The sequence below is a fragment of the Melospiza georgiana genome, chromosome 1 (genome assembly GCF_028018845.1).
Source record: "Melospiza georgiana isolate bMelGeo1 chromosome 1, bMelGeo1.pri, whole genome shotgun sequence".
Taxonomy (NCBI): Eukaryota; Metazoa; Chordata; class Aves; order Passeriformes; family Passerellidae; genus Melospiza; species Melospiza georgiana.
Window position 1 is genome coordinate 69,091,745 of NC_080430.1, and position 27,192 is coordinate 69,118,936.

The 27,192-nt window shown below is 40.7% G+C and overlaps 2 protein-coding genes across 2 annotated transcripts in view; one reads left to right on the plus strand and one right to left on the minus strand.

Moving 5' to 3' along the window:
* The first annotated feature begins 130 nt into the window (after window positions 1–130).
* Window positions 131–22,981, plus strand: TXNDC5 (thioredoxin domain containing 5). Its single transcript, XM_058029375.1, has 10 exons — window positions 131–345; window positions 4,768–4,917; window positions 7,688–7,793; window positions 9,092–9,188; window positions 11,489–11,604; window positions 13,676–13,762; window positions 16,379–16,522; window positions 19,309–19,397; window positions 22,151–22,280; window positions 22,838–22,981. Exons 1-10 carry the CDS (start codon window positions 131–133, stop codon window positions 22,958–22,960), a joined length of 1,257 nt encoding a protein of 418 aa, XP_057885358.1. The 3' UTR covers window positions 22,961–22,981.
* A 1,370-nt stretch (window positions 22,982–24,351) lies between these two features.
* BMP6 (bone morphogenetic protein 6) overlaps window positions 24,352–27,192 on the minus strand; it is an 86,503-nt gene continuing 83,662 nt past the window's right edge. The window contains exons 6-7 of the mRNA XM_058029363.1: window positions 25,907–26,017; window positions 24,352–25,805 (exon numbers count right to left, since the gene is read on the minus strand). Of these exons, the coding sequence (XP_057885346.1) occupies window positions 25,656–25,805; window positions 25,907–26,017 (261 nt within the window). The 3' untranslated portion in view covers window positions 24,352–25,655. The remainder of the gene's footprint in view (window positions 25,806–25,906; window positions 26,018–27,192) is intronic.

A 27,192-nucleotide genomic window follows, 5' to 3' on the forward strand; every position in this document is an offset into this window, starting at 1 on the left:
ATTTCCCGGCCGGAGGGTCCGGCTGTGCGTGCGGGGGTGCCGGGAGGCGGGCGGGGGCGGGGGCCGCGGGCGGGGCGGGGCGGAGGCGGCAGCGGCCGCCGGGGCTCGTCCCGCTCTCTCCGCCGCTGCCATGGCTCCGTTCCGCTCCGGCCCGGCGTGGTGGCGCCTCCTGTCCCTGGCCGTGCTCGGCCCCGCGCTCTGCGGCCGCCCGGCGCGGGCCGAGCCGGAGCCGGGGCCGGGCCCGGCGGCGGAGGGGGACCCGCACGGGCGGCACCTCTACAGCGCGGAGATGCTGCGGCACGGCGCCGCCGCCGCCCCCCACTTCGTCATGTTCTTCGCGCCGTGGTGGGTACCGAGCGCGGCGGGCCCGCGCCCTCCGCCCGCCCTCTCCCCGTTGACGTGGCGGGGGAGGCGGCGGGCAGGGCCGGGCCGGGCCGGGCTGGGGCGGCGGGGAGGCCGCGGGGTCGCGCTGCCCCGGGACTGGGGGGGGCTGGCGGGGAAGGGCAGCCCCGGGGCCGGGAGGGGCTGGGACGGCGAGCGGGACCCCCGGTGTGCTGGCCCCGGCCGCGGCGGCCGCCCCCGTCACGGAGCCACGGGCTCGGCTGGGTTGGAAAAGAGCTCTGAGATCATCAGGTCCGACCCATCGGCGCCCGAAGCCGCCCCCGGCCGGGGTGCGGGGGAGCCGCTCCGGCGCGCCTCAAAGGGACCGAGAGCAGTCGCAGCTTGGCCACCGTCACTTACTCACCCTGGGCCCCCCAGCCCAGCTCGCAGATGCTTTCGTTGCAGAATCCATGTTCTCTTTGCATGTACAAAATTTAAGGGTAAATTTGTTGTGTTAACCATCGTGCTGTGTCCCCGAGGCCACAGGTACCCGTAGGAGAGCTGGAGAGTTATTGGGTTTGTGAGAGACCCACTGGGCTTTTGTCCTGGACTGGTACTTTTGGCTCAAAAATGGTTGAGATTAACGAGGGAGCAGTGCTTTACTGGATACTCCTAGTCAACAGCACAGTACTTCTCATGCCTGGATCTTTCTCATGGCTGTTCATATTCTTCTCTTTTCTTTGCCTCTTCCCCTACCCTTTTTTATCTTACTGATATCCAGTAGATGTTATTGGGAGTTCTATTGTTAGGGTTGTTAGGTTTCTTTTTTACATTTTTATTTTTCCTCCCAAGTTTTCTTTAATCTAGATTAGGGAACAATGTGCAAAAGTTGTGTTTTGATCCAAAGTTATCCATTGCTATGCGGTGCCATTTAGGTGTATGAGAGTCTTTGAAATCCATAGCAGGAAAGCATTTCCTTTGAAAACTTTTTTTTGTTATTAACATTGACTTATTTATGCCATGTGAAAATGTTAAGTGAAAGCTTGAAAGAGCAGATGCCTTTGTTCTCTGAAGATCACAACAGTGGATGACGCCTGACTTGCTGCTGAAGGACTTTTGCCTGAGAGTGCAGTAAGACCTGAGAAATGCCCATGCAGAGCAGGAATGATGATATCTGTGTCTATCCACACCTTGAGTGACTCTTTCACAGGCATCCCTGAAACCAGATGAGCTTTCTCTTATCCCAAGACACTTTTTGTAGGAGGCCCTCTGCCAAAAGGGCTGTTGCAGAATCCAGTGTATGCTGCACATCCTCAGCACAGATCAAAGGGAGCTCTGGCCTTGCCCACTTGGATCACGCTGTGCCCTTGGGAGGGCTGAGGATCTCTGCTCAACTTAAGTGTGAGGGAACTGTGTTGTTTACCAGATTTGTTGCAGCTTCTCTGGATTTTCTCTGCATCCTTAGCAAATCTCCAGATCTCTGGTCCTGGCCTCAGGGCCCTTGGTCTGGATGTCTGGCTCCTGACAGGCAGCAGTAGGGCTGGGTTTCAGGTCCAAGGGAAGAGCAGAGCAAAGGGAACATCCAAGTACCTGGGAGAGTTGCTTGTACCACTACACCAGTAGTTTAATTGTCAGTGGGATCAGGGTGGGCAGCCTGACAGTCCTGGACTCTGTTAGAGCCTCTTGCCCTGTTCTGAGGTGATGTGCTAATCTCCCAATGCTTCCCACAGGCTGTTGTCTGTAGTTCCTAGGCAAACAGCCCAACATCCAGCTGGGATTGTCTTTCAGATCTATGTGGGCGCTGCTAATGTTGCATCCTCAATGCTACCAGTAAGAGCTGGGTTAGAGCCAGCACCATCCTTCTCTTCCAGGTTCTTGAAACAAATGTAGCAGAGGGCCTCACTCAGAAACAGTAGTGGCACTGGTGGGGTTCTACGTCATTCCAAGCCCCTTGCCATCAGATGTCATAAGATTTTTGTTCAGAAGGCTGTCCCACTTGGTAGGTACACCTGGAAACAAAACAGGTTACTGTCGTGGTGGCACAAAGTATTCTTAAGTTGTTTGCCATACCAGTTCCATTTCTACAGAGGAGGGAGGTTCCCCTGGTTCCTTAGCAGGAAATCATCTCAACTGAGTAGCTTTACTTCATTACTTTGACTCTTACAAGTCTTTTCAACATATATTCTTACTTGGTAAATCTGGCAAGCACACTGAGCTGCAGCAGAATTGATCACCAGAGTTTGTTGTTGTCGAATAGAGCTCTGTTGGCTGGATTTCACTTCAGTTGGATTATTCTGTGCAGAGCAAGAATGGTTCTGGGCTGCTTAAACCATGTCTGTGTTTTTAACTGGATAAGGATTTGAGCTGTACCTTACTGTGGAGCTGCCCTTGATGGCTGCAGAGCTCAAGTTCTACTAGTGGCCCCCATAAATGTCTGTGTTTGTCTCTTTTGGATCTTCATTTGTGCTTGCCAGTGGAGGTTGTGGATGCTTACAACTTTCTAGATCATCTAGGGATAAAAGAGCAGAACTCATCATTGACACCCAGGTCTCCACTGTCCCCAGCAGCTCCTCCAGCCCCGCTGATGTGTTGTAGAGTAGCAGCAGTGAAGGACTCTGTAGGTGCATGGGGTTGAGGCAAGCCTGTGATATTGCATGGTCTTGTTCTTTGATTTTGCCCTCCTTGGTTTTATATATATTTCCTTGGAAACATCAGGAAAAGTGTTTTCAGGACCATCATGTATTTCCTTCTATATAATACTGTTTTGGGTTTTTTTTTTCAAACTGGGAATGACTAACTAGTCAATTACTGATTCAGATAGGAACATTTTTCCTGCTTTATTCTCATTTTTAGCTTCCATAATCCAAAGAAGGAAGGAAAGGGGTGTGTATAGCAGAGATCACAGTGTTAAGTAGGGACAAGACAGCTCCGTCATGCTTAAAAAACAGGAGGTTAATTACTTGGGATTGCCTTACCTAGTTTTCCATGCTCTGTTCTCTAACGCCAGCTAGTATTCATTTGGTGTTTTGAATCACTGCATCTGCTAGGGGAAGGGATCAGAGTATCCAAAATCCTCCTCTTAATTCAAGCTCTGTGAAGGAGTTGACTATGGAGGGACTTCAGTCAGAAGTTAAATATTTAAGGAATATTTGATTTTAATAACAACAGATTGTATCCCTTCAGCAGGACAATTCAGTATAAGATCACATAGGAGATTGTATTCAGCCACATCACAGGAGCATATGTGAACCATGGTACCTGTTACAAGACCTTATTAAGATCAGGAAAAGTTCTTTATCTTAAAGTAAAGGGGTTTTTTGGTTGGTTGGTTGGTTTTATCTCAGGGTTTTTTGGGTTTTTTTTTTTGGTTGTTTGGTTGGTTTTATCTCTCAATAATCTCAGGATAGAAAGGTGTGAATCAATACAACTTTCCTACAAGTGTACTCAAAATCGTTTGTATGAGTGAAATTATTTTAAGTCCAAGCAAAGTTCTCCAAAGTCCTGCTGGTGTTTTAATTGTTACTTACAAAGTAGATGTTCTAGGTCATGCCAAGCAATAACTGCTTTCATACTGTCAGTCTGAGAATGCTTTCTGTTACTCCAGCTTTGTATTTCTTAGATGTCTTGGAGGGTTGGCAAAAGCAGACGTTAAAGAGAAATGAAAATCCATTCCTTAAAACTTTCCATCATACTTTGAGGAATAGAGTATTGCTATAATGATTTGAAAGACTGGAAAAACAGTGAGAAGAATAATAGCTATTTTTTGCTTTTGGGCGGTGCTGTTGCAGGAACTGTATGAGGCCAGTTTTCTGTGTGTCTGCAGATATAAAGAGTTGATGGTGTCCTGCTGGGGCGGGAATGGGAGAATAGAATGGGAGGATTTTCACAGAATATTCTGAGCTGGCAGTGACCCACAAAGGTCATCAAAATTTTGGGAAACTGTATCACAAAATTGGATATGATGTTTCTTGACTTGTGTGTTACAATTCCTCTGAAGCATGGAAGTGCAAGTGGCATTACAAACAGGCTAGAAACTATTACTTTCTTATCTACTGCTAAAAAAAAGGGAATTTTGAAATATTAGAATGTAAAGAAAGCTGGGCAACCTTGCAGGATTTTTCTAGAATGCTGGAAGTCTGACAGGGCTTTGATTAATAACCTTACTAAGTTTGGGGGGTATTCATAGGATTTGTACTGTAAAAGGAGAATAGCAAGAGGTTTACATGAGATGTGTTTGCAGCATGCTGCAGTTCTTAATAGCATTTGCTGTTGCTTAGTGTAACAGTGCTTGAGTATGGAAGATTTCTGATGTAACTAATTTTACTTTTGATTTAAAGATTTGTTTAAATTTATCGAAACCACCATTCTGCATATGACTTTTCCATGGGCTCATTTCCCTCTGAGTGGGAGCAGATATTAAACAGTATCTTGTCCCTTCTGCCACAGGTGTGGACATTGTCAGCGCCTCCAGCCAACTTGGAATGACTTGGGAGATAAATACAACAACATGGAAAACCCACAGGTCTATGTTGTTAAAGTGGATTGTACTGTAGATCTTCCACTGTGCTCTGAATTTGGCGTGCGAGGATACCCTACGTAAGTATAGAAAGAAGTCTGCTCCTATTTTTCTTTTTTTTAGTTTTCCATGATCCTCTGCCAATTTCTTGAAGCTGACTTCTAAGCTGTACTTTTGCTGGGTTTCTTTGTAGCCCTTTGGACCTGCTATATTCATTTGAAGCCTTTTTGCAATGTTGCCAAGTATCATGTGATACATAGTACTCTTAGGCTTTTTCTTTCTTTTTTTTTTTTTTTTTTTTTTTTTCAAGAAGCCGTTTTATGTCTTGGAAGATGGCTGTGTTTAACTGAAGTCCTGAATTTTCCTGTTCTTTTGTGTGGGAGTACCTCTTTCTGAAGCAACAGTACACTGTGCAGCTGTGATATGCATGACAGAGCTGGTTTCTACCAACAGTACTTTTGAAAGTAACTTGCCACAAGATTTTCTGCCACAAGATTTTTAGTTCACTAAAAATCTAAGAGACCACCTATAATGCAATTACAAATGCACCCTTTGTAATTGCATTATAGGTGGTCTCTTAGATTTTTAGTGAACTAAGTGCTCACAAAGCAATAAATTAATAGTATCACTTAGCATAGCAGTGGTGATACTGTGTGGATTTTTTTCTAGCTAAATTTGCTTATATTGGTCTAGCATTTTAAGGTTGCTGTGTTTATGCTGTTATCAAGGATGTATGTCTTACTACCTCAGCTTTGGTGTGCAGAGCATGGTCTAGAGTATCTATGAGAGGTCAGTGCCTTTGGGTTAGATGTGTGTTCCCTTTTACACTGACAGAAAAGGAGCAAAAGGATTTATTTTTCACTTGTGTCTTTTTAAGCTTCTTGCAAATATGGATGGGATCCTTTCTACTGCTTTATTAATTATTCATCTTAGTGGGGATAAGTGGAGATTGTATCCATGATTATCTGTAGCCCTTCCACAGCCTGTATTTTTCAGCTTCCTTCCCTTTGCTCACTTTGTCTGGTGTTTTTGCCAACCCCAGCAACAGCCTGAACTTTTCATTTGCTCCTGGCTGCACCCACTTGGACGCAGATGAGTGTGACTGAGTAGAAGTTGAGTTATAAATAGCACAGTCCTTGTTGAGATAGGAATTGTCCTTAAGGGCAGTGTGTGTCTTGCTTCCACTACAAATACCGAGAAAGAATGAATGTTACAGTTCTGTTTTCATATCTGCAGAAGTGAGCATTGCTTGTCATTGCCTGTTTGCATAGATTATATTATCGTGCTGTTCCTCTTGAAACAGAATGGCAAAGATTTTTGAATAGGAAAAAGTCAATGGATGTGTAATTGCTGGAGGGTTTTTTCCCCTCCCTCCTCTTTAAGGTCATTGAATACATAGCAATAGTTAGTGCTTGCTCTTATCTATTTGAAAAGTTAAAAATAATAAGGCAATCATCTGCTAGATATAGAAATATAGCAATGAAGGGGAATTCATGGTAACAGTTCTCTTTCTATTTGAGTCAGGTTTGAACTACCTTGTTTCTAAAAACCTCCAGCATGGGAAGTTTCACAGTTTCCCCAGGCAGAGGTATTGCTGCAAGTCCAGGTCATGCTGATCCCTACACTGCTTTCCTAAACACCTGTCAAAGGAAAGGCTGCATCCCCTTTCCATCCCCACAGAGAAAAAGTGTCTGAGCTGGTCCCTGCATTTTCTATCACAGTTGTCTCAGGACTACTTTGTGGTGCAAAATAAATATTCTTTCAACTGAACTAGAGAAATTGTACCCTTGTTTGCAGAAAATAAAGGTGCAGCTAGCTTTTTTAAAGATGTTACCTGAATTTGTTTTGTTACTTTTCAAAAAATATTGCCAGGATGTGTGTTTTAGATATTTTTCTTTTTAATTTTTTCCCTTCCTTGTTATTCTGATTTTCTGTCATCACAAGGAACATTCAAGAATATCTTGAGAAGAAAATAACAGTGGGAGCTCCTATCTCTTTTGAATGTATTTACATTATGTGGTTTTTAAACACTTTTCATATGTTCACTTCTTCCAACTGTGGAACAAGAGAGAGAAAAACATTCCAAGAAATTAAAGAAGCAGTACAAAATGACAGCTTGTCAAGGGCAAGTGAGGGCTAGGTGACAGTAGTAATTGAAAGTCTGATTTGCTTTAAAAAATAAGACTAGGTCAGAATGCAGTATCACACCTTTATTAAACAGACTTTCAATTTCAACTTAAAATTTGCAGTAGAAGCTTTACGTAGTCTAGGAAAATGTTTTGATGGCGATTAATGAATGTTGCAATCATGAAGTCTGGATGCCTGCAAGAAGTCACTTATCCTCTTGTCCTATTGACTTGTCTCAGTGTGTTTTTAATCAGTTTAATACCACATGACAAGCCCTACACTGCAACAGCAGTCAGGGAACAAAAGGTGAGAAAGAAATTCCTGGGAAAATAAGTGCTAGATATTTTTCCTTTGGTGATGGAGAGAAGTGGACAAAACAAAATTGATGCTCTTTGATAAAGTGAAATAGGATTAATAGAACTGAATGCAATTTTAAAATAGTTTTTTCTTATTGATCAAAGTAATATTACACTATGCTGATTTTTCTATGTCTTATTTTCTCTTTTAAAAATTTCCTTAAAGCTTACACGGGAAAGAAAAGGGGTCCTAAGTTCTAGCCATGACACTTTAATCTGAAAAGGGTGCCTGATGTTAATAGTCAAGAGATCTAGTACTGCAGCCTGAGATGCATTGCCATGGATTAGCAAAGCACATTATCTTTCTGAGCATGTTTCCTGTGTGAAAAATTGTTGCCTCACTCTTCTCTACATTTTGACCCTTTAGGCTAAAGTTACTTAAACCGGGACAAGAACCTCTGAAATACCAGGGCCCTAGGGACTTCCAGGCACTGGAAAACTGGATGTTGGAGAAACTAAATGAGGAACCATCTGTAAGTGAAAAGGAAATAATCTTTTCTGCAGGCTTACTTATCTATCATTTCTCTAAGTTAGGTTTCAATTTCCAGGAGGAAACCTGCTCCTGAGAATAAAAGTCAGGTTGCTGTATCAATCTGAAACAGCTTACATGTAAGTCAGAGTAGTAATTAAAACTGTCATCCTGTGACCTGCTCTCTGTTTCCTGCTTTTAAAATTACAGTACATAATGCAGTTTTAATGCCTATACATTTGACATTTAAAGATACAGTCTTCACTGTCAATTCATTTGACACCTGTATGCCATAATGTTTCTAGAGTGAGAAAAGCAATTTAGCTCTAATACATTATAAATTGCATTTTTATGCAATTTATAGTGTATTAGAGTGTTGGGCTTAATTACCTCTTAAAACATGGATGCCATCTTTAGCTGAGTTACCTTCTGATAATATTGTGCCTAAGAAAAGGTTTAAAATGATCAGTTAAGTAAGATAGGCTAATACCATCACTAGGAAAATCCTTAAGTTTAGGGGTATCATTCACATGCAGGAGTCAAGCCTTGCCTAAAATTAAATTTTTGATTGCTGTTTCTCATCAAGAGAAAGCTTTAGTGATTGCTGAACCACAGTTAGTGTGATTACATTTAAACAAATATGGTATTTTTAATAATTGAACAATAAATGCTAAATGTATTTTAAGAAATACACGTTGAGGCTCCTAAAAAATTCTTTTCAGCTCTAGGGTTAGAGCCTAGAAAGTATTCACTTGCTTTTGCTGAAATGCTCATGAGTTTCTTGCAAGTTAAATGTATTAAGCGTTTGCTCCATTTCCACTGTTGCTGTTTTCACTGAGCCTTTAGGTAGACAGAATTCCTTCTGGTACTAGGGGAGCAGAAAATAGCATTTGCACTATTTTTAAATAGCCCAGAGACCACTGAAATGGGTGTGATGGCAGTTGTGGCTGATGTGTGATGCTCTGGAGGCACTGTTATATAATTTAAGTGTGTTAATATATGGTGATGCAATGAATGCTACAGCAATCACTGTGCCCTGTGACTGTTCTAGAGCACAGTGAAAGACTGGTATTCCACAGACTCTGGTATCTCTCTTTTATGTGGCAGTCCTTTTCACCTTTTGCTTTCATGTAGTTGTTTTTAGGAAACATTAGGTACCTAAATCAAGCTAAATAAGGACATTGCTTTAGGAATTTAAAATTTCAGAGTCTATGGCACTATCACACAGTGGTGTGATACAAGAAAAAAATATTGTGTATTTACTGTAGAAGAGAAATGAAAGTTAATTTTTCTTGTGAATAGGACCCTGAATCTGATGTGGAACCACCAAAAGCCCCTGAACCTAAGCAAGGAATGTATGAACTCTCAGCAGACAATTTCAAGATGCACATAGCAGAAGGTAACTAATTTTTCCAAAGAAGAGAAATTTGGTTACAGAGACATTAGTGGTGGGAAGTCTACACCAGAAATGTTCATTTTGAGGACACCTCCTTCTCACTTTTATTTTCCATTAATACCTAATGAAAGAGGTAACTACATAGCAAACTATGTTAAAATGCACTGGTTAAATTGCATGTTGCAGACTATAAGAAAGTTGAAGTAGAGCACTCAGAAGGCAGTAAAATTATGGTTACTCATGCCAAGGAAGAAGCTAGTGGGGCTTGCTCAACTAAACTGTCTCTTTTCCTGAGCTCCTTGCTCAGTCACAGCCTTGTCACTTTGTGTTTTTGCAAGTCCCATTTCCTCCTTCCCTAGGTGCTGGTTTGTTCTTCCTCCCAGGCTGTTATTCTGGATAAGTGTAATCCACCCGCTTCCTCCTTCCAGCCCCCATCCCACTCCAGTCTGGCCCTTTATTTGATATTGTTTCATTTCCTTCCTCCAGAATTAATGTGGGCAAAACACTTTGTCTGTTTGGCTATTTTAAAAATATTTTGTCTGGAAGCTTTAAAATTAATGCCAGGATACCTAATAAGGGAAATTTCACCACTCACATGATGATTTTTAGACAATGAGCAAAATCTTAGAATACAAACGTTGGGCTGGCATGACAACAGAGGATCCTACTTTCTCCATCTGTTATCTGAAAAAGAAAGGCTGGATAAAATGAAATGTTTGCCCATTTGAAATCTCTAGGGAGGTCAGACTAGAACTTCTTAAAGTAACCATTCGCTCATTAGAAATATTTTCATGTGTAAAACAGCATTTTGTGCAGCTAACTTAAAATTTCCCAGCATGTCTGGCTTAATGTGGAATTCAATCAAAATTCTCAATTAATTTTCCTCTCAGCCGTCAGGGATATGCTAAGCATTTGTCATCTTAACTATCTTCTCAGACTGTAAAGTTCCGTGCATTGTAAATGTTTTAAGTGGTTTTATTATGTATCCATTTGCCTTCATAGCGGAGACATTCTCATGGTCATATCTGATGGTTAAACAGGTTTACAATCATCTGTAAATGTGTTGTCCTCTCTTGACTTCAGTTACGAGAAATTCAGTGCTTAAATTTAATGTAACCCTTAGCAGTTACACCAGCAAAGTTGACCTCTGTTCTTACATAGCCTCCTTTCACCTTTTTGCTGCTCTGGGACAAAAATAAATTTTATTGTTGTCTATTGAGGAGAGTATGTCAGAGTACATAGTAAAGAATAGCTGATTTTGACTAGTGTTCTTATTAATTCATGTGAAATTCTATTTTGCAGTTTACTTAACCAGTGCAGAGCATGTCAATCAGTTTGAAAGTCTTCCACATGCAGACCAGTCAAGTTAGAGTACACTATTACTGCAGTTTGTTTCCTGGTTATTTTGTATTGCCTTTCCTCTGACCTTTGTGGACAAGCCTTCAAACTAGAAATTATTTCAAGTAATACCAGCCCCAAAGCAGTCTTCAAAGGATTATGAACAATTCTGTTAAAAAGAGCTTTTCTCCGGTTGCTGGTGTTTCCTGCAAATTAATTTTTCCCCCTTATTTTAATTAAGTTCATTTTTATTTCATTTAACAGAGCCTTGCCTTGATGTATGCAAAAATGTACAGCAATTTGAATTAATTAATCTGAATTGAAAGAAATTGCATATTTTGGTACTCTTCAAACAATAATATATACTTTTAAACTAAACCTTAGTAGGAGATAGCACAGGGACTCTCCTCTGCGTAAAATGCCATGAACATCTTCTAAAGGCAGAAATTTCTGTGTAGTTGACATGAAAATTCAAAGACCAGGGCAGAAAAAGAAAAATGGAAAACTGAACAACATTTTTCAGGTAATTAATGGACTTAATAATTTCTTAGGAAACATCATTGCATGAAGTTGAAATTTAATACTTCAATTTATGCTGTTATCAACATATATTCCTTGGTAGTTCTTTCTACTCTGTAAGAGAGCAATTGGTAGAATTAAACACTAAGGTAAATGGTTAGATTAAAAGTATCAGTTTTACTACCTCACTTGTTGGCTTGAGATTGTGAAGCTGTTTGAATTTTCAGGAAATTTGGCAATGCTGTGGGACTGCATACAGTATTGAGAACCTAATTGCTGAAGTATTTTGTCCTGGCCTTTGATTCACAGCGTTTCCTATCTTTAACTCAGGAAATACCATGATAAATTTGCAGCCTGAGATTAGTACCTCGGCTTTAATTGCAGCCAAGTTCATTCCAAATTAGCTAATTTTTTTTTCTTTTTTTTTTTTTTTTTTATGTTAAAAGGTAATCACTTCATCAAGTTCTTTGCCCCGTGGTGTGGTCACTGCAAGGCTTTGGCCCCAACCTGGGAGCAGCTGGCTCAAGTCTTTGAGCATTCGGAAACTGTCAAAATTGGTAAGGTAGGTGAAACTCTCTTAGTTTGAAAATATGGTTTGTGTCAACATATGTTTCAGTCAATAATCATGCCTTTTGTACTATGATTTGCAAATCACAATTGTCTTGTTTGTCACCTCTTAAATCCTTTTATAGTCACAGTTTGTATTTTTGTTTTGAGACGGTCATGGTTTTTTTCTCACACATCCACAGTTAACAGGACCTCCCCCATTTTAAGCAAAGCCTTGTTGCAAACAGAGCTGCCTCTCTGCATTTCAGAGAGCTGGGAATAAGTCTGATACATCAGATGCAGGGAATAATATTTTGAGATTTGCTTTTTATTATTCATTTGCTTTGCAGAATTTGATAGACTTCAGTATTTAATTTGAGTGGGAAAGTGACTTCTAATTTGCACTTTGCAGCATTGGATTCCTTAAAAAGCTTTAGCCCTACTGGGTATTTATGATGAATTATTTCTTTGTTGGTTTTGGTTTTTTTTCCCTTTTTCCCCATAAAACTTTTGAAAGGTTTCAGGGGGGGTCTTGCACCTTAAAAATTGATATCTTGTCCTGCTTTACTATTTCCCTTAGGGTTGATAACCAGGTTCTGTGGTGTATTTACCATGGGAGCTTGTTACTTGTACGTGGAGTGACTGCTGTGCAGAGGTATGGAGGTGGTCTGGCAATTGCAGTTAGTGGCTTTATTTGCTGACCCATACCTAAGTCCAGGTGGCTCATGATGGGAATCCCTCTGTATCTGCCAACCATGGAAACTGGACTGGGCTCAACTTCCACACCCCTAAACTTTCACAGTGGCCTGAAACACTGCATGGCAGCAGTGTTGTCAGTGCTGCAGAGGGACTCTCCCTCTGCTGTCTCCCCTGCCTCTGCCCTCACAGCACTTTCAGCTGCACTAGGAGGGATGAGCTTGACTGGTTTTTTTTAATGCTTTTGAAAATCTCTTAATTCAGGTATGCTGTACATGTACAAGGCCAGCAGAGTTGAACTTTAGAGGAGACATACATATAGATATATATATAAGCAAGTTGAACTTCTGAGAAGACACACAAATATATATGTTCAGACCTGGTGGTTATAAAGTCAGATTCCCTCTGAGAATGAAATATCAGAAGCTTTTTCTCATTTGAACCTTTCTGCACTTTTTGATACCTTTGTTTTCTGTCTGATGAAATAGTTGCTTAAGTATCTTTATGAAGTTACCATTTTCTGGTACCCAGAGAAAAACAAACAATAAATTTCCAAAATTTCAGTTTTAATCAGTTGTCTGTGGTGTTTGCAGTTTGTATTACTGAGAGTTGCTGTTTAATACTTCCACTAAGATTTATCTGGATGCCTAGACAATTTTATGTAACTATATAGCTTGTGAAATATATCTTGAAGCATGTCTTGGCTAAGATTTTAAGTCTGTAAGTAAACAGGAAGCACAACTGTTTCTAAGAAGGTTGAACCATGACCTTCATCTAATCTGGGGGAATAGTGTCTTAACACTGTTTAATCTTTAGAATTGATCTTCAGTGAAAAGTTTATAAACAAGTAACTTTACAGACTATATTAGAATTGAATGTTGCTATGCACTTGGAGCTTCCCTTGAAATACAGCTCACTTGCTAACTGTTGACATGCCTTCTGAAGTCTTTAAAGAGTAGTGTTTTAAAAAATGGGTGAGCCAGTATGTCTTCACTTTAAAGCTCTCTCACATTAGTGTTTTGTGTCTCATTGTCCCTGTACTGATTTTATTAGCTGAGAATACCAAGTACTTTTTAATTGAAATATTTAATTATGTCTTCATTGTTCTTTGTAACTGCTACTACTTCCTTCTAGCCATACCTCCCTCCCCAATCCCTCCTTAAAAATATAAATAAATCAAATACACACAGACCCTCCCAATTATACAACCAAACCACTGTTTGGAAGGCAGACATAATCATTCTCAAGACAGTACTTGGTACTGAGTTTCGCCAAGCCTTGTATTGCTTGTTCCTGTATTTTTCTGAGCTTTTAAACAAGGGAGGCTGTGATGCTTGTTGTATGTTTATTTTAGGCACTGAATAGTTTTGGATTTTATTCCCAAAATGTAGGTCGACTGTACCCAGCATTACGAAGTCTGCTCTGAAGCCCAAGTTCGTGGTTATCCCACACTCCTCTGGTTTAGGAATGGTGAAAAGGTGAGTCTGCAAGTTCAGCAAAAAATCACACTATTTTTTCTCTGAATAATATTTGCACTATGCTTACATTCTGGAAAAAAAAATCTGCTTGTGAGAGAAGGGATGTTGGATGTTAATTTGGGTGCTAGAAGAGGTAGAGTTTGTCCACAGATGAAGGTTTTTGTTCTCTGTTTTGCAAACAACAGATACAGTGTTCATAAATCTTAAAGCAGGATATCCAGTTATGCTACTGTGTGAGAGAATTCTGGGTTTACTTTATCATGGTATATTTACTTCATATGGAACACAAAAATATACCTGTGAATAGAAATAATAAAAAGTATGTAACTTTCACAAAGTGTATCAGAAGGGTCTCATCTCTAAGTGATGCCCATCTGCTGAGTGGTGTCTAGAGATGCAAATTTTCTTTTTTATATAAACCCAAACATTTCACATGACATTGTGAATGAGAATCTTGTGGGTCCAGTTAACATTTTTCCTCGCAGCAATTCAGAGAACTAAAATATTCTGAAATTATGGGGAGATAAAATATTTACCACATACCTGAACAGCAGTAAATAAACATATTATAAATCGCAGCGTTATTTATACTATATTTCACAATTTCAAGATTAGTTAAATATATTGAATGGATATTCAAAACAAGCCTGCAAGAGAGCCCAGGACTGCACTTGTAGCTCTTACCTGCTAAGTTCTTGGCAGGGGGAAGGATGAGGGGGTTTTCTCCCATTCACCCTGCATTCCTTTTTGAACATTTACAGTATCAGCAACGTTAAGTTTTGTTACTTGAAACGGTTTAGTGGCCACTGCTTGTGGCAATTTTCTGGCACTCTGAAGAGAAACTGGCTGCAAGCACATACCCTATGAGGTTTGGTATAAGCACCCCTATAAGATCAGACACTAGGGAATTTAAATGAAGCAGCCCCTGTGTTTTTGAATCCAAACCAGATTCACATTCAAGCAGCACTGCTGGAAGCTGATGGAGTGCTCAAATCAAGCGTGGTGGCATGTCCAAGGCTAGAGGTTTTTTAGTTATTTAAGCTGTAGTTTAAACATTGTAATAATTGGAGTTCCTTGGAGTTATTTCAATCAAGAGTGCAGCAAAAGAAAAAAAAAATACTACTGTTGTATTTGGTAAAGCTGAACCTCAGCCATTAATCTGAACAATGTATTTCAGTTGACATCAAACTGTCTTTCCCCACTGGCAGTGTGGCATTCCTTGGTGGAATACAGCCACCAAAATCACATATTCCTCCATGGGCTGATACAACATATTTGAAAAAACACAGAACAATAATCTGGCCCAGAAATTCCTGAAACTGTCTCTGGCAGCCATGATACTGGTTAGTAATGGGGAAGGAGGAGAACTGATTCAGTCATCCAGCCTTGTCTGTAATACCTTCATCCCCTTTGCCATAACTGAAGTCTGGCATCACACCACTGCTGTTGGTACAAACAAACAGGTACAGGCTTCTTGCTCCTTAGGGATTGACTGACACCCAGTGCCAGGAAAGGGGCAGTAGTTAGAGGAAACATTATCAATTACAAAAGAAGGAAAATGTGCAGAAGGAGTTCCAATGATAAAGGAAAGCTGAAGAGATATCTGTTCTTCCTTCTAACGTATGGAAGATTGGATGTTGTTTCTTAAAGAGTCTTCCTCATCTACAAGAGGAAATATATCTTGCAGCCCACACCACATAGGACCACATCTCAAGAATTCTATCCAGAATGGATATGTAATGCCTCAAAGATATGATCTCTCTTCTGAACAGGAAAATTAGTACTAATTTTCACAGACAACCCTGAGGGCAATCATGCAAGGGCTAAATTGGAGAGGGCCGACAGTGGGTTTGAGACTACGAGCCGCTCACAAGTGCTCTGATTTCTTGTTCTGACAATCTCCTGATTGTCTTGTTCTCTGGATTTGGAAAGTACCTGAAATATGGGGAAGCATCCAAGGTAAACTGTGGCCTCTCAAAGATCTGGCTGGCTGACTGCTTCATGTGCAGGTTAAAAAATAGGATTAGACTTTTGGGAGACTGGTGCCATTGGAAATGTCTGCCCTGCAGCAGGCTGCTGTTGTCTCTTGCACCCAGGTGCAACTTAGGTGCCTAGAGTGCAATGCCTTAGGTTTTCCAAGGACTTGTGGCAAGTGTGTAGGCCAGAGGAATGACTGTGTAGTCCAGAGACAGGCAAGTTAAATTTTTCAGCCCTGACAAAGCACTGTGTAGAGCTCACAGGGTAACAGAGACATCACCCAAACCACAGTGGGTACTTTATTGTTCCTTGTAGTAGAGTTAGATGCAAAAAAATAACTCTTAAAAAGCTGACTAAGGTGAGACCAGAAGGTCAAAGTGGAAATGTTTCCAAAATTTGCTTCTATGTTTTGAAAATACCTTTCATTTCAAGGGAATGTTAGATTGTTCCCTTTGAATACTGAAGAATCTGTGGCAAAAGCTGAAGACATGGAGTGAATGGAATGTCATAGAGAAGTTTTAGAACTAGATATTTATTGTTTATTTGCTTAGACTTGGCAATCTTATGTCTTATTAGTAATTATTTATTTGCTTTGTCAACTGCATGTAGAAGGTTGCACAAACTATTTGCTAATTGTAGGGTGACCAATACAAAGGGAAGAGGGACTTTGATTCCTTGAAAGAATACGTGGATTCCCAACTGCAGAGCTCTGGGAAGGAGCCACCAGCAGATAAACCTGTTGAAGCCCCCCCACAGCCACCTGCAGAGCCCACCCCTGTTGAGGTAAGTGCTCCAATGTAAGGTGTTGAGACTGTTTTAGCTGCCTGTCTGAGCCCTCCATGTGTTTCTCTCTCTCTGATAGCTTGACAGTTTCGGGAGGTAAACTGTACCAAATAATTCCCTGGTTATTTTTTTTTTTTTTTTTTTAGTAACTAATGATGGAATCAGATCACAAATCCTAGAGATACTTTTACTACCCTGATGAATTGGAGAAGGAAAAAAAAATTGATTTCTATTTTATGGTTGCAGTAAGTTACTTAGAGACAGGCATGAATGTGGTCTCTTTGGCCTATGGAACTGCTGGCACCTGGGTCTTTATGACAGCGTAGCTCACCACCATAGAGATGAACATTCCTTGCAACATTACCACTTGAATCCAGGGGCATGGGGCACACTGCTAAGCCCCTAAAATAAGCCAGGGTTCTGTACTTAGAAATCTACCTGCAGAAGCAATGAACAAAGATTAGGAAGACCAGTACCAATATGGTAAGGTAACGTGCCCTGTGACAGGAAAACTCCTTGGCGTTTGGAGACTTATTTTTATCTTGGTTGTTGGAACTACAGAAATTGTTGTTGTTCAGAAATTGGCAGAAATAACGTTTGTACAATTGTAGTTCATGTCATATAATTTTCTGTCTTTTCTAATCCTGTTGGCATTTCATCTGCCATTTTTCTTGGAGATGAATAAAAAATTGGTGAGGCTGAGAAATTAGGGATGGACTTCAAACATAATTTTTCATGAAATGTGCAGAACATACTTTCTGCCTATAAAATAAGGGACAGGGATTTACATTCCCTTGTGCTATAGAATGAACTTAAATAATTAGGCAAAAATATGATTAATATAAATACAGTTTCTATGCAGCTTCTTACAGGAAAATATTACCTTTTCCAGCTGACTTTTCCAGCAGCATTACCCATCTTGCATTAAGTGGCTTACCAAACATTACAGACCACATAGATTTGCAATTGTCACGCTCTTCAATTTTTATTTTCTTAATTGACTTCATATTTGGAAGATCCCAATGAGCTGGTGTTAGTACAATGCCGAAAGTAATTAGTTGTCTTTCTATTTTTATAGAAATAACGTAAACCACATGTGACACAAATTCCCACTTCTGCCTTGCATTCACCAGCACACACACAAGGAAGAAAGGATTGTTGAGGGATTTTTTTTGACAAATAATAGCAGACTTAGTGCTGGACTCAGCTTGTCCTTACAACTTTTATCTTCAGACCCCCGACTCCTTGTTTTCATGAATTTTGAAACAAGGGGCCAGCCCCTGTAGCCAGCAAACACTGACTGCATTTGCCATCAGTTGACCACAGGCAGCAAAGGCAATGAGTTCCCACTCCAAATTTGTGTCCCAGTGCTGAGCCCCTACTTGGATTCCCCCATGTCTGATATAGCCCAAGTACTTGCCAGCTGTGCTTTTACATCCATGAGACTTCTCTACTGCCAGACATGGCTAAAATCGTACAAAACATGATCCTGGTGGATTAAGGCAGTGTGACCAGCAGATGCTCAGATTATGTGATTGCATTAGATGTCTTTTTTTTGAGATTCAAAGCTAAAATTGAGATATCAGATGTTAAATTATTTTTGTGGTTATATAGTTCACATTGCTATTCTGATAGTAATCTACAGAGCTTTAAAATTCATTTTACTATGCAAATCATGGGGAAGTTGTTACTAATCAGGTTTTCAAATTTTGTATTTTAGATTGTATATTATATTAGGAACATCAGTTTTAGATAGCCATTTAGGAAAATCAGAGTAGAAGCACAGTGCTTACTTTTTGCTTCATTTAATTATTTCTGATTATTTAATAATTAGAAAGTATAAAAGTATAATTTCTAATTTCTTAGCAGTTATTTAGAGGTAATAACACTTCAGCGCAGTAAAATAATTCCATGAACTAACAGTTATTTACAAAAATGTTTAAAGGTACTGGATAATTGGGATTTTCAAATTTAATTTTGGCTACACAAAACTTACTGGGGTTAAAATAGAATTGATAATACTGTCAGCTGTGATCTTGTTTTTCTCTTGCTTTCATTTGATTTTGAAGTTTTTGTAGGCATGAGGTACATTTATTTGTTTTTAATCCCTCCCACCCTTAAAGGTCTCACACAAAAAATGAAGTTTCAGCTCCATGCTCTCATGTGAGAATGTAAGCAATGTGCTTTCCTCCCATCATTCCCTTGCTCCTGATATTATCAGGAGTAGAAACATTTCCTGGCACCCATGCAAGTGTGGTGTTGTGATGTCCTCTTGACAGGCAAATCTGTGTTTCTGGTAACAGATTTTTCTGTGAATGCAATGCAGGGGAAGAAAGAACAGAGAGAGCAGCTCTTGAGACATCACTTGTGTGCCTTGAATACCTCATTAAACCTCAGATGTCCATTACTTGCTTGAAGCCAACTCCTCTAAGGGCCATTCCTTGAAACATAGTGTATTAAAATTAAGGTGATTTTTTAGAATTATTAAAAATTACAGAATTCATTAAATTACAGAAAATTTGGATACAGGCAAATCCTTTGAAAATAGGGAAGCTTTGTTTCTCCAGTTATGGATGAGATTCAGTGTAAAACACTCTTTTCTCTACATCTCTCTAGGGAAGGAAAGTTGCTGAGAAGTAAAAGGCAGGTCTGCTGCTGCTACTCTTGTTTATATTACCAACAATATTATCTTTTCCAATTCCAGTTTCCCTTTTAGGAATGTAAAAGCTCAGTAGACTGATGTTGTATATACAAAATGTTTTGACATATTTTTCTCTTTTTTTCAGGGGCAGGCTTCAGTACTCGCTCTCTCTGAAAAAGACTTTGATGCAACCATTGCTAGGGGGATCACCTTTATTAAATTCTACGCTCCATGGTAAGCAGTTTGCAGCTGTTGCTGTTCAGGATTATTGCTGGCTAAGATGTGAGTGCAATAGTTGCTGTAGTACTGGATTTGTTGTCTTGATCTAAACTGTGAATTAGCTGAAGAATGTGTGTGTTGGCAAGAGTCACAGCAAAAAAAAAGCTCAGTCTTGTTTAGCTCCCTTGAGCTGCCTCTCTGTGGAAAGGCTGACACAGAAGCTTTACCGTGTCAGCCTCCAGGTCCTGCTGGGGTAACAGGGAGAGTGAAGCTTTCTTTGTAGGTGCAGCACGTTCCCATCCCTGGGTTAGGGTTAGATGAGGGGAGTATATCACCATATCTCAGTGCTGAGAAAGGAGAGGATGCTGGCCTTAGGGCACTCTCCAGACACATTGGGAGCCTCATTGGAGCACCTGAGTTTTGATACAGATTATTGAGCTATGGATAATTAACTGCCTGTTACTCTTCAAATAACTGTTCAAAAACTAACTTGCAGAAGTGAAAATTTTAAGATGTTCTTAAGAGTGTATGTTCGTGCAGTGTGTTCTTAGAGGGACCCAGGGCAGATGGTGTAGGTGGAGATACCCAATGGAATGCCTTGAAGAGGGAAATTAAAGTCACGTCTGGCATCTGCCATTCCTGCTATATCCAGCAGAGCCTGGCACTCCAGATGGGTTAAGACCTCAGTATTACAAACTTGTAGAAGTATTTCCCCCTTTTTCTTACTATTCCTTTTCTGAAATAAAAAGAAAGTTTCACATTTCTCTTTCTGGTTTACAGAATTCATCTTATTTGCGCCTCTACAGAATTTAATGGAACTTGCATACCATCTTGCTCATCCATTGCTGGTCTTTTAGCCAACAGAAGGAAGCCTAGTGTAGTGGGAGAGATTAAAATTTAGCTATATTTCACTGTGTGAAAGATAACACATCTCTGATTTAATCACTAGCATTCCATTAACACGGTGTAGAAAATATAAAAAGATGTTTTGTTTATGTTACAAAAGGCCCCATTACAAAGCAATACAAGCAAATACCACCCATATTTAGATGTGCTCAGGCATCTCAAAATATTGCCATTTAACTTCAACAGTAGGCATGAATATGTTTCTTAATGTAGGCAAGAATTACCTGGGAGCATTTAATTTCACTTAAGCTCATTGCTGCAGGCTTTTCCAGTGTTGTCACCCTTTGCTGCTTGAGAACCACTGCTGTGCTCTCTTCCACCTGTAAGATCTGCTTTTGGATATGAGCAAATATCTGCCACCACTGGGTTAAGAAATGTCCTGCCCATAGCATGCACACCCCTCATCTTTGACTGCTCTTTCCTCACTGCCTTTGTCCCTTCTCTACTCTGGGGGGGATTTAGATTGTGCCCGTGCTGCTTCTGCCCCACCTGCAGAACTGGCTGGGAAATTCACTTCACACCTGTGCTCAAGAGCAGCTTCCAGTCTGAGTTCTGAACCCAGGGCTTGCTGGCACATCTACTAGTTCATTACCTGGAGCAACTTTTCCTGGGAGAGTTTGAGATCAAGAAATTCCCCCCTTTTGATTATCTCTTATTGACAATACCATGTCCTCAACTCACGAGGCATCATGGGATGCTGCTGGATCTCACAGATAGGATCAGTGCTGGATGGCAGGGTGAGAAACAGTGGTTTCAGGATGTAGAGTCACCAGTGTGTGCTGCCTGGCTGCAATGCTCAGAAAGCCACCATTTAGGAAAATGCTTCCTATATTTATGTAACTCATATCCTAGTTTTGGCTCTGAAAGTCAGGCTTGTGACTGCCTGTAGTGCTCTGCATGTAAATGACCATATTCTCTTCCAAGTGGATTAACTTATGTAGAGCTCAGCAAACACTATTATGTTGCTTTCTAGTTCTGCCCTTCAGTTAGTTTTGGATAAATATTAATGTTAATTTGCATTGTAAGCACAAAATCATTCTGTTCTAGTAGTTTTTCTGCGTGATCAGAAATGCTTTTATACTGTCACTGTGCATTAACAAGGTAGTTTAAATATACACTGGCTTGCTTTAAGAAAACTTCTGCTGAGACATCGTTCATTATTTTTGTAAATGCCCTGATCTAGCCTCGAGGCAATTATGGGTCTGTTTTAATAACCCAATTAAGGTGCAGCTGGGTTAGAATAGTATGAGCAATGCAGATTTAAAGGCTAAAGTGCTTTGGGAATTCTTCTTAAAGGCAGTAAGAAGTTCACATTAAGAACTTGACTAAGCCAAGTTCAAAATATAAACAAAATGAATGCTAATGGTCGAGGAGGCCATTAGGAACTGGAAGAAATTTAATAGGGAAATTATAATCTCATTTAATTAATTAAAACTCAGGCTATGTAGCTTTAGTATGACTGGCATATGCTACCTGGAAAATTAATTCTACAGACATTCTGTGTCTTCCTAAAAGCATTTTTGTTTCCAAGAGATCTTTTTTTTCCATTTAAACATTCTCTGTGCTTGTCTTTATTTGGCTTCATATTCCTCTATAGGGTAAAATGTTAATGTACCGAGATTTAGAATACCATTCTAGGCAAGACTAACAAAGGCCAGAAAGTACTTCAGTGCTTAACTTACTTAAATAAAATCACTTGTTTTCTTAGCTCATTTCCTGACATAGTAGTGCAAGGGAGTTGGAGGGCGAAATCATATGGGGATAGGAAAGGCTGCTAGTTAAACTTAGAGCAATTGCAGCAAGACAGTAGAGATAAAGTCGAAAGTGTATCTGTTAAACAAATCTCCCTCCTTTGTTTCTAGGTGTGGTCACTGTAAGAACTTGGCTCCAATCTGGGAGAACCTTGCCAAAGAGCAATTTCCAGGTTTGACTGATGTCAAAATAGCAGAAGTGGACTGCACTGTGGAACGTAACATCTGCAACAGATTTTCTGTAAGTGTGAAAGTTCTGAAATGGAGGGGACAGTATTGTGCACCAGATGTTGGAGGCTCCAGTGTGCAGCCCAGTTGGCTGCTGCACTCCAGGTGCCTGGTGACAGTACAGCTGTGGTCTCTGTTAGTCAATAAGAGGCATCTGGTGACATCATTTTGTTACTGAACTGTTTGTTCAGGCTTGGTCATTTCCATTATTGGACAAAGATGGAGAAGTTCCTACTTGAGGAAACCTCTCTGAAAACACTAAAGCTGTCTTGTGGTATCCAATGCTGAATTCTGTTCCTAGAAAAAAAAAGTCTTTCAGAGCTGTTAGGCAGACAATTGAAGATAGAAGGCTGTCATTCCAAGAGCCTAGAGGAACATTCCCCATTCTCTTAAAAATGTTCAGAAATTGCAGGTTGGCATTGAAAGTTCTGCTGGGGGTTTGTTTTTTTAAATTAAAATGGCTTACTGTTTTGAGGGGTTTGATGGCTTTTCAGAATCAGATAAATATGAGTGATGGATACAAGTTTGAACATTAATAGCAATTTTTTTTTGTGTGTGTGTCTTTTGAAGGTCAATGGTTATCCTACACTTCTGCTTTTCCGAGGTGGAAAGAAAATCGGTGAACACAATGGAACGAGAGACCTCAAATCACTGCATAACTTTGTCCTGCGTCAGGCAAGGGATGAACTGTAATAAAAGTCTGGATGCTCTGTACCCTGGCTGTCTCTGTACAGTAGCTGAGGGATTTCTATCTTTGCTGATTTTTAAATAGTGTATTTGGGGAGGGTGGGGCTTTTTTTGTTTCTTTGTTTCTAGGAAATTGAATGTACTAAACTTTGGTATCTTCCCCTTGTGTGTGTGTTAGAGACGTGTGTGTGAAGGAAAGCTAACAAGTAGTTACTGTGCAAATCAAGAGTATTTTCAGCATTGGTAGTTGCACTGCATTTCTGCATTCCTGCAATGAAGTGTAAATGGTTTCCTTTGAGACCAAAATACGTTAAGAAAACCAACTGAAGGGCAGCAGTAGAATATTTTTGTCTTCAGGTTAGATCTGGTTAAAAAGTAATCCTTACAAACTGCTTACTATTACTAGAAAGGCAAAAGCTACAGCTGTGTTTAGTCACTTTTGCCTCTAAAATCGTATACTTAATCCTTATTTGTCTTAATAGAGCTGCTGAAAGGTTGAAAACACACACACCTTTGGAAGATACCAGGCCACCATGAGCTGGTTGTTTCCTGTTAATCCTCTCAGCATGGGAGGTCTAGCCATAATGAAAGTGATGGTACTGTAACATGTGCCTGAACGTTACTGATGCCATAGTGTACATGTGTCAGGTGCATTTCCATAGGCTGCTGCCATCCAGCTCCAGAGGCACAACTATGCTCTACTTCTCTAGAGCCAGAGTGAAAAATAGGTGCTGTTATAACTGCCCCGTTAATGGGAAATGATCAGTCAGACTCCAGAGCTAAGGATGTGTTTCCTACCCCTGCCTGAATCCAGACATTGTGCTGACCTGCTCCTTAGTCAGAGTACCTAGAGAACAACAAGTAATACAATGTTTAATTGTTTTTTTCCATTCAGCTCTTCTGCAGTAGTTTAAAGTAGTTCCCCCCCTCTTCTTGAGCCTTAACATTTTTCCAAGCTGTAAGCATTGATAAGTTTGAGTGCTAGGACCACACACTTTGTGGTGTCTTGGATTATAATATGAATCTATTCTTTGGTGCATAAGATGTTCCATGTTAGACTTAACCAAAAGCCAAAGAATTTACATAGCAGAGACTGTCAGGATACAAAGGCAACAGCAAACCAAGGACTGAATTCTGCTGTCTCATGTGCACAGAAACTCATGAGGAATGAGGATTGCTACAGGCTAATTTGACTAATCTGTCAAGATGCTGGGTTTTGTCCATCATATGGAGTAAGTTGGGTTGCTTTTCTTTTTTATTAAAAAAAAAGGCAAAACATCAATGAACTTTTAAACCAGTGAATTTCTCCTGGTTCTTCACTTCACTGTCTGTCCAGAACTTTTGATTCTGTTCAGTCTGAAAATGTGTGAAGGTGAAAAAGCCACAGTGAAAGCTAAGTGTTGTACTGGCAGATGTATTGGATCAACGTGTGTACTTCTGCCTTTCAGGAAGCCTTTATTATGTTTTTAACAACTTTCTAGTGAAGCACAATCTCATGAGTTTCTTGTATAAAATCAAAGTGGTACAATTGTTTACACTGAGATTTTTCTAAATAAAAACTTTTTAAAAAAGCAGTCTTTCTATAAATGATACAGCACAATGAATATACAGTGACAAGTGCAATAAATTATAGCTTGTATTTACAAGAAGCCTTTTAAATGCAAGTAGAGGTAAGTGCATTTAATACAAGTTTAATATTGATCAAAACAATTTGCTATTAGCTTCTGCTAGACACACCATGGCTCTACGCTGCATTTCCTTTATACCAGTTTGTTAGTTGCATGAGTTGAAAGGGAAAGATTGCAAATTTTGTTGACATTCTGTCTTCCTGTAAACAACTGTCCAGCTAGAGGATGAATGGCCCCTAAGCTTTTACGTCTGAATTACAGCTGAAGAAGTGTCCTGACTTCCTTCCTGGGCAAGTGGTGGTAGATGAGGCAGCTCCACATGGGGAGTGGAAGGAAGCTGCATAAGAGCAAGTGTATAAATTTGTATTGCTCAGTCAGATGGTGAACTGGGAAGACCAGCCAGGGTCTGAGTTCATGGTAGTGTTTCTAACACAGGGTGCAGCCGTGCCATCTTACACTTGCAAGATCAGAGTTAAACGGTGCTGGGAGCATAAGAGAACTAAAACATCTGCTTTGGCACAATTTTAGATGCTTACTGTCACGACAGATGTCAGGAGAAGACTAACAGTCTAGGTGCAGTAACTGGTCCTTCTGGCCAAAAGGATCTTGCATGAGATGTACACTCTACGTCTGAAGTACTGACACCACTTTCTTTAGCTTCTCTGCCTCTCACCCTCATCTTCCCTCCCTGCCCCCAAAGAAAGACCTCACTTGTTTTTGGTGTTGAGTGCTCATCTGGTAAAACTGCAGCACATATCCAAGCACCTGCTACAGGTCAAGCTTCTCTGTGAGATTAAGACCATCCCATCCCAGCCAAATAAAGTGTGTGGGCATTTTGCTGCTGCTGCTGCTGCTGAGCTGGTCAGCCACCGTGGTTAGGGTCAGTCTGTAAGAAGTCCAGCAGTTTACTCCCACCCTGGGGGTCGTCCCCACACCCCTTCCTCCCACAAGGCACATACATGGTGTTCTGAAGGATGGTTCATCACGTGGGTTTTTTTCCCCCAAGGTCATGAAAACAGGGAGAGGTGTATCCAAGTTCATGGCAGCATCACAGAGTCCGTGTGAAGACTTTGTCAGTGACATCCACAAGCTCTTACTACCATATTCCTGTATTTCTTCAAGATGACATTAGAATTATCATCGAAGTAAAGAACAGATATGGCATTTAGTTTGGTAGGTGCACAGCATGGTTTGGGAACGTAATCAGGATTCATTAGATGAACCTGTTGCCAAGAAAGAAAACAGGTATATTGCTTACAAATATATTGGTATATTGCTTACAAATTCACCTGGTGCTTTGGCACTGAGCTGCCTGGAGACTTACCAGAGTTTGTACAATGGCATGATTGGTTGCGTTCATATGGGCGTTGAGTGGGAATGAGCACTCCCCATCACAGTAGTTGGCTGCGTAGCCTTTTGGAGCGATTATCCAGTCCTTTTTAGGGAAACAAACACAACGTGGTTCAACAGACAACTGCACACAATTAAGAGCAGCTGAAAAATTTCCACTAACTTCTTCCTTGAGGGTGAAAATGTGTTTTCACTGAAACTGCCTGGGTTTTAGTTGGGTTTTATTTCTTTTTGTGCACCACTTTTTGTGTGTCACTTTTCCATGGACACACTCATTTTAATGTCCAAAGAATGATGCACATCTATGTACAGCTCAACTACCATTAACTAAACTCTCGTTGGATTGCATTATGAGGATTGTGGTTTGGAGGCCTTTATTTCTAACATTTCCTGCAGGCCCTCTGGCTGAAATACCTTCCCTAGGTTGAGTCACAGGCACAGCTGGTGTCCCTCAGAATGAGCCTAGCTTATACACTCTTACAGAGGGATACTACTCTGCTAAAGATACTGTGGGAAATCTTGGCTGCCTAACAGCTTCTCCACATCTGCCAGACTCCTAAAGGAGGGGCAGGACAGCCAGCCTGAGTGCAATCTGAGTGCCCTGCTAGGCAAAAAGGGGACTCTTCACCAAAGGAAGCTTGTCTGCTGCTGACACAAAAGAGCCAAAGGGAAATTAAAAGCAGCACCACGGAACAGGAGACACTTGGCCTCCCTTGGTGTTGGGCTCTGCAGGTCACCCTGCAGAAGGACGTGTGGGCATGTTTCATGTGCATGTATCTCTTAGGCAGCTTCCACTCTACCTGAGAACCCCCTGAGTTTGCCTGAATTTTGCTTCAGCAGGGCTGAGCAGCCACATACTGTTGCTGTAGCTTTGCTAACCAAGTTTGTTCTGAAGGAAATAGCAGTGCCCAACTGCAGGGGGCTCTACCTTGCCTTGATCATTTTCCTACAAAAAGTAGGACCTGGATTCCAGCTCTTAGAATGAGCCCTGCTGGTCTGTGGCCTTCCTTTGGCAGCATCTTACCTTTCTGTAACCAGATCGGTGAAGGTAGTACCTTCAAGATCATGAACTTCCCAAATGGAATCCACTTCCTGCCCAAAAGTAGGGCAAGTAAGATTAAGGAAGAGGTGGAATGTCTCTGCTAAGTGAAAAATCACCCATAAGTAATGGGGAATGGAGTCAGCCTACAACCACAGTTGCAGCTACTGGGCTGGAGTTGACACATGAGCTACAAAAAATGCTGCTATCCCATTAGCTGA